The sequence below is a fragment of the Balearica regulorum genome, chromosome 10, assembly GCF_011004875.1.
Source record: "Balearica regulorum gibbericeps isolate bBalReg1 chromosome 10, bBalReg1.pri, whole genome shotgun sequence".
Lineage (NCBI taxonomy): Eukaryota > Metazoa > Chordata > Aves > Gruiformes > Gruidae > Balearica > Balearica regulorum.
Genome location: NC_046193.1, coordinates 24,039,403 through 24,046,575, shown reverse-complemented (window position 1 = coordinate 24,046,575; position 7,173 = coordinate 24,039,403). Strand labels below are relative to the sequence as shown.

At 57.0% G+C, this 7,173-nt stretch overlaps 1 protein-coding gene across 3 annotated transcripts in view; it reads left to right on the top strand.

Moving 5' to 3' along the window:
* The first annotated feature begins 1,006 nt into the window (after positions 1-1,006).
* Positions 1,007-7,173, top strand: part of SRGAP3 (SLIT-ROBO Rho GTPase activating protein 3) — a 123,556-nt gene continuing 117,389 nt past the window's right edge. For all 3 annotated transcript variants that reach the window (XM_075762506.1, XM_075762507.1, XM_075762505.1), the window contains exon 1: positions 1,007-1,323. In XM_075762506.1, the coding sequence (XP_075618621.1) occupies positions 1,257-1,323 (67 nt within the window). In that variant the 5' untranslated portion in view covers positions 1,007-1,256. The remainder of the gene's footprint in view (positions 1,324-7,173) is intronic.

Sequence of the window (7,173 nt, the reverse complement as noted above, 5' to 3'; positions counted from 1 at the left end):
CGGGTGCCCTGGCCACACTGCGGTCCTGGGGACACGGCGCGGGGAGCTCGGAGCGGCTCATCACCCGGGTACCCCAGCCGCCAGCTCCGTCCCGTGACATTTAACACGTTCCCCCCGAGGAGCAGCCCCGTGCCCCAGACCTCTGCAGTACGGGAAGCGTGCTGGTTGAGCCGGCCGAGGCCTTCAGCCGTGCAGGTGCAGCCCCGGGAGGCTGGAGGACGCGGGAAGAGCCCTGGGGACCGGCCGTGTGGAGGCCCACGGCACCCATCCCCGCGAGTGCCAGGGCTGAGCAGCGCCGGGCGGGGGACACGGCATCTGCGGTGCAGGAACCGCACTTGGGGTGCACCACAGCGTGGCCGGGGCAGCAGGGGCACCGACCAGCCCGGGCTCTGCCGAACGGGGGCTGTGCCCAGCCGGCGGCTCCTTCCCCCCCTCCCCCGGTGGGCCTTCAGCGTCCCCCGCTCCCAGCCGTACCCAGCCGTACCCAGCCGTACCCCCGTACCCCGTACCCCCATACCCAGCCGTACCCCCGTACCCCGTACCCAGCCATACCCGTACCCCCGTACCTAGCCGTACCCCGTACCCAGCCGTACCCCCGTACCCCGTACCCCCGTACCCAGCCGTACCCCCGTACCCCCGTACCCAGCCATACCCCGTACCCCCGTACCCAGCCGTACCCCCGTACCCCCGTACCCCCGTACCCAGCCATACCCCGTACCCCCGTACCCAGCCGTACCCCCGTACCCCGTACCCCCGTACCCAGCCGTACCCCCGTACCCCCGTACCCAGCCATACCCCGTACCCCCATACCCAGCCGTACCCCCGTACCCCCGTACCCAGCCGTACCCAGCCGTACCCCCGTACCCAGCCGTACCCCGTACCCCCGTACCCCGCCGCCCCCGCAGGGCCCGGACCCCCCGTCGGGTGGCGGAGGGGGAGGAGCAGGGGCGCGAGGACGCCCGCCCCGCCCCGCCCCTCACGGCGGCCCCGCCCCGCCCCGCGCGCAACCTGAGCGCGGGAGGGGCGCCAGGGCCCCGCCTCGGCTGGCGGCGCGCGGGCTGGGCGGGGCTCGGCTCCTGAGGCCGGTGCTGCTGCCGCTGCGGCTCCCGCCGAGGTCGGGGCGGTGCGCGGTGTCCCCGGCGCCGCCAATGAAGGCAGCCGCGGGCGGCGGCGGGGCCGCGGCCGGGTGAGGCGGCGGCGGTGCGGTGAGCGGAGCGGCGGGTGTCCCGGCGGAGCCCGCGCCCCCCCCCCGCAAGATGTCATCGCAGGGCAAGTTCAAGAAGGACAAAGAGATCATCGCCGACTACGAGGCGCAGGTCAAAGGTGCGCAGCGGGGCCGCCGCATCGCGGGGCGGGCGGCGGGGCACGGCTGCGGTGCCCGCCTTTGTGTGCGGGGCGGGGCGCGGCGGCCGGGCCGGCCCTGGCTGCGGGAGCCCCCCGCCGCCGTTCCGCGCTCTGCGCCCCCCTCCCCGGCGCCTTCCCCCTCCCCGCGCCTCCTCCGCGGGCGCTGCGGCACCGCCGGGTGCGGGCACCTCCCGCCCCACAGGCCGCGGTCGCGGCGTGCGGCGCCGCGGGGCGGGGAGCGGCCCCGGGGCCGAGGCGGCGGCTCCGCGGAGGTACCGGCCGCGGGAGCCCCGGCCCTGCCCGCCCGGGCGCTGCCGGCCCCGGGGTGGGCACCGGTGCCGCCGCCGAGCGGGAAACTTGGGGTGCGGACTGGCTGCGGGCGTTAATTCCGAGCGACACCCCCCCCTCCCCGAGAGCGCTGGCGATGGGGCCGCCTTTTAACGGGGAGTGCGCGGCCGTGAGCGGCTCCCCGGCCTGGCCCTGCGCCCACCTGGGCAGCGCCGCCGGACGCGCAGCCACGGGCTCCGGAGCAGGCTGCCTGCGGAGGGGGAGCCGCGGGGGTGCGGTTCGCTGCCCGGCGCTGCCCGGGCCAGGAGGCACACCGATCTTGCGGGTCTTATGTAAGGAACTTCGCGGACATCGGGCCCAGCGATTTCAGGGGACGTAACCATTGTTGTGCAAGTCCCGGTGTGGCAGGATGAAGACCTTTGAAGCTGACTGCTCTATTTCTAAATATTAGGGAAGCATATAATTAAAGGTTGCGTCTGTTGAGACCGCTAAGCATCAAATACCAGGCTCCAAATTAATTTTTATTACAGTTAGGCTTATTATGGAAAAGTTGGCACCCTCTGAAACATCACAAATGTCTGCAGCCCGGTGAAAGACCGTGTACGTTAGAGTGTGTGCGGTCAGACAGAAAAAGATTAGTGTCTGTAACCTCCTCTGCATTACAAAATTTGGATTTTTAGTGTCAGTGGCAAACTGTATTAACTGATATTTTTGCATAACTTCCATTTGTAAATCTATTCATTATTGTAACAATTCCTACTTCTGTTAGTTGATGGCAATTCCTTTTCCCACTTTCAGCTTGAGGATGTTTAACTGCTTACTTAACGCCTTCTCGTTAAGTCGCCTCCTTCGAGTCCCCCTGCTATTATGTAAAATTGGCTCCCATCTCCTTTTCGTTGTTTGTTTTATGTAGGTATCTGTTCACCATTTTGTTATGTTTAAGTTTCTGGTTAAGACAGAATTAAATAAAAATACAGCTTTTCTGCAAATTAACCCGCAAATGTACAAACTGAACACCTTTCCTGTTTTCTCTAGAGGTCGCTTAGTGTGTTGGGTCTTGAGCTGAGCTGAGTGATGTCTTATCTGCACGTACAGCGCTTTGAAAAAGTAGCTGCTGAAATGCTGCGGTGCAGTGCCAGATGGAAGGATTTTGGGGAAGGGGCTGTCTGTTGATTTCGTGCCATTGTTTACTTTCTTGCATTTCAGTCTTTTGTAGTTGGCTTTGAAGAGTGATGTAACAGTCACAACACGCTCTGCTCAGTGCCAATTACCTTTCTGCTTGTGTGTAATTTGGGCAAATTGATGTTATTGCACCCTGCAGTTAAGCGGATGAAATATTCTTTTAGCCTGTGGTATTGTTCTGTTTCACGGGAGGGGATTTGCATTTGTTGGTGGAGACTGCCCCATGTTCCCGTGGTGTTCTCGAAGGCGTCCTGGGCCGGGTGGTTCCCGCTTCTTGGGCGCTCGGGGCTGCGGAGGGGTTGATCTGTTCCAGATCTGTTCCAATCTGTTGATATGGGTCTGATCTGTTCCAAAGGCTTCGCTGCAGACATCTCCAGTATTTTTTATTGTTGTTGTTTGTAACTGGAATACTCATTTGCCGTGATCATTCTTGGCCCGACTTCTGTAGCCTCATGGTTTCCATATGTTAGACAGTTAACGCTGGGCTTGTGTTTATTGCACCACAGCGATCACGTTTTCGGCTGCTTTTCTGGGCAGCTGTAACGCAGACCAGCTGATGGGCTGGTAATAACTTCCTTGATACTATTCTGTGCCTAATTATACCTCCAGAAATACCCCTTTTCTAGTTTAGGGTACTCGGTCTGTATTTTCATCTGAATAAAGGTTAATTTGGGTGTGGTCGGGTTTACCTGAAGCTGGGGCGAGGTGGGAACAGTCAGACCCCAGTGCCTGCGCGTGCTTCCCACCCGCTGCTTTCCAGGCGGTGGCAGCTCCATCCCCGAGAGGCCGCAGGTCTGTGGCAGGGCCAAGGTGGTCTCAGGGTGATCTCGGTCCGGTGAAGGGGCTCCAGTGCCTGAGGGTCCTCCTGACAGCCGTCACCTCCCTGCGGGGACCGGGCCGGCTCTGATCTTCCCGTGTTGCTAAACTGTCGGAGGAGGATGAACATCCACCTCGAGAGGAGCTGGCGTGCAGGTCTGTCGTAGCCTGTGTTTGTCACTGAATAGGGGCAGGGGGAGAAGATGTGGCCGGCAGACAGGTTTAGCAAAAGGTCCCTGGTGAGCAGGGACCCGAGGAGGTCAGGCTGCCGAGGATGCTCCGTGGAGGGAATGGGGCTGCTGCTGCCATTAGTCGTGTACCGCGTGTGCAGACGCGACAGGTCTGCATATGGTTGGCGTCGGCAAAACCCAACATGGGGCAGGGTTTGTCGTCATCTAAACCTTCTTCTGAGGCTGTGACAGGGACCATAAACGCCCCCCTCCACCTCTGCTCCCCTTCTGCAAGGCCTGATCTCTTGGCTCAACCTGGGGATTTCATCTGGACCGCCTCATTATCCAGATACCCTGTTTGTTTCCTGTAGGGATTTAGGCGTTATTCTATTCATATCTAAACCCCTGCTACCCTGGCGAACCAGGATACCCAAATCTCCAGAGAAAGACTAAAATGGAAAAGGAACAGTGAGGGAGAAAGAAAGAGAAAGGGGAGTGGCGGTGAGGAGACTAATGGAAACAAAGCGTTGGCACAGAAGAGGTGACGTATGAAGATGATAAAAGATGAAATTTTGAAGAAGTGATGTCTTGTTATGGAGGATGGGGCTGAAACCTGAGCACAGCACTGTGGTGATCCCCATGGTGTGGTCAAGAAAATGGCAGGGAGAGAGGTGAAAGCCGTGCACGTGAGCTCTAGGGAATACGTCGGCATGGGGGGAGGCGGAAGTGGTTTGCAGAGGAGGTGTGTTTAAAATGCGTTTGGAAGATAGATGTTGGAGAGGATTGAAAGGGTGAGGGTGCTGGCCAGCGTGGTCGGCCAGCGCAGCCGGGAAGGTGTAAGGTGTCAGCCAGCGCCTGGGGCTCGGGCACGGCAATGACCGTCCAGAGTGCCTGAAGGGCAGAAAATCCCCAAGTTGCCCAAGTATTACTAGAGGAGCCTGACCGGCAACTGGGAATAACGTGGTGGGGAAAAAAAGGCTATTGATTAGACTGATTTTTAGGAAAGTTTTGCTGAAAGCCCTCTTGCTCAGGCTGTTGGGAAGTAGAGCAAAGGCCTCCAATGGTTCAGTGACAGCCCGTCAATAACTGCAGCGTGGGAGCCGAGCCCTGCCCCGACCTCCTGTGCTCTGGGGTGCTGCGGCCTCGGTTAAAAAAATCGATGAGCCCACACTTTGTGTGGGGAGCTTGATTGGCGTAAGTCGAGTTTGACTGGTGAATAATCTCTGTGCACAGGGGTGATTTATCAGCCATAATGACTCTGTATCTCCTTTCCCTCCCTGGAGAATTGTGTCTGCTTTTCTCATGGTGGGAAGGAGTTGTCTGACAGTGCTGTGAAAAGATAGAGGGTGTGTGTGGGGTGTGTGTCCGTGTGTGCACGCAGGTCTGTGAGTGCTGGCTGCTGCACACATTCCTGCTGGGCATTAGAGAGGGCTGGGGGTGATAGCTGGGGCACGGTTCCGCGGTGTCAGTAGTGATGCAGGGTGCCTGAGGCTTTGGGTGGGTGCTGCTCTGTTTTTGGGAGTGGAGATACCTGATGGTTGCTGTCTGTGGCTGCTGCAGGCTGCCTGTCCTGCAGCCCTCCGCAGCGTTTGCCATCTGCCCATGCACGGGGACCTGTCTGCGTGACCTCTGCTGAACACACGCACCGCTGACAGGCGCCTTCCCGTGCTGCGGTCTCTGCTGTCAGGTATCGCGCTGTGGATCCGTCCTCTTCTGCTGCTGATCTGCCTTCTGCTGCTGATCTGCCTCCTTCAGCTGTCAGGGAGGAGAGAGCTGGCCCTGGCATGGCAGCAGATGCTCGCTTGATGGTACCAGAAAGAAAATATTAAGGGTACATTTTAGGGGGCAGGGTTTCTTATTTGTCTGTCTTAGATTTGCAGACAGGAGTGGTTGCATTAAAAATAAATGCCAGTAAAGATATGGCCATGTATTTACAACCACCACATTAAAACTACTTGCAGAATACAGAACACAGTAGATTCTTAGATGCACAATTTAAAGCGAGTGTTTTCAGAAGTACAATTTTAATTGGTCTATCTGGCCAGAATGATAAATAAATGTCTCTTCCTCATTAGTGTTGAATGCGTGATTTGTTGCTTTAATGCAGCAAAACTAACCAGTTTTAATTATGTAGATGCAACCGTCTATGGCGCAGCATTGTAAATCTTGCAGAAAATTGGGCATCCTGTTGATTGGCTGTTTAATTTCATATTGCTTCCTGAAGCTTTTCTTTAACCCTGGCAAAATTCAGGTCGTTGTATGATCTATTTGGTTATTCTTGGCAGGAAGACTGCTGTGAGTCAATAGCATCATCTTCTGTCATATGGCTGGCAGGTGAAAAGCATCCCTGGTGATCTTAAAGACGGTAGTCTTTAAACGGTGCATCTGGCTGCATACTGGTAAAGGGATGATTTCTTGTGCTTCTAGGACTCTTAGTTGCTGTGTGAAATGATAATAGAACTAGAATTTTGATAGATTTAGCATATAAAAACATTAAAAAGGCTTGCAAACCTGGGGCCAAAGAAAGCCAATGTGTTTTTTCCCATTGTCATAGGAGAACTGCAGCGTAGGTTAATTTATCGTTGCCTGTTAGCTTCATTTTACTTTTTCTATCACGGTAGCTGTATCCTTTCCTTTATGTATTTTCTCATTTCCTTCCTATTGCTCTCTTTCCACTTTACTCAGAAAATTTTGGGAAAATTCCCATACCAAATTATTTTCATAGAACCCCAGCCTGGTTTGGGTCCTCCCAGCCCATCCAGTGCCACCCCTGCCATGGGCAGGGACACCCTCCACCAGCCCAGGTTGCCCAAAGCCCCATCCAACCTGGCCTTGACCACTGCCAGGGAGCCAGGGGCAGCCACAGCTTCTCTGGGCACCCTGGGCCAGGGCCTCAGCACCCTCCCAGGGAAGGATTTCTGCCTCCCATCCCATCTCCATCTCCCCTCCTGCAGCTTCAGGCCATTCCCCTTGGCCTGTCCCTCCCTGCCCTTGGCACCAGCCCCTCTCCAGCTTTCCTGGAGCCCCTGCAGGGACTGGAAGGGGCTCTAAGGTCTCCCCGCAGCCTTCTCTTCTCCAGGCTGGACAACCCCAACTCTCTCAGCTTCTCTCCATAGCAGAGGTGCTCCAGCCCTTGGATCATCTCCGTGGCCTCCTCTGGACTCACTCCAACTGGGATTATGGCTTGCTCAGGAGGAAAGCTTGGTTCCCAGTTGGAGGAGGCATCGAGGCTTGAAACTTGACAGCCCATTTAATAAAATGGTTCTGTGCAAAAGAGAAGAAAGTTCCATCCCTTTGGGTGGGCTGGTAGGAAACTGCTAAATATTAATCACAGAAACAGGTGATAAGATTTGCATTGGCTTAATTGTCTTGC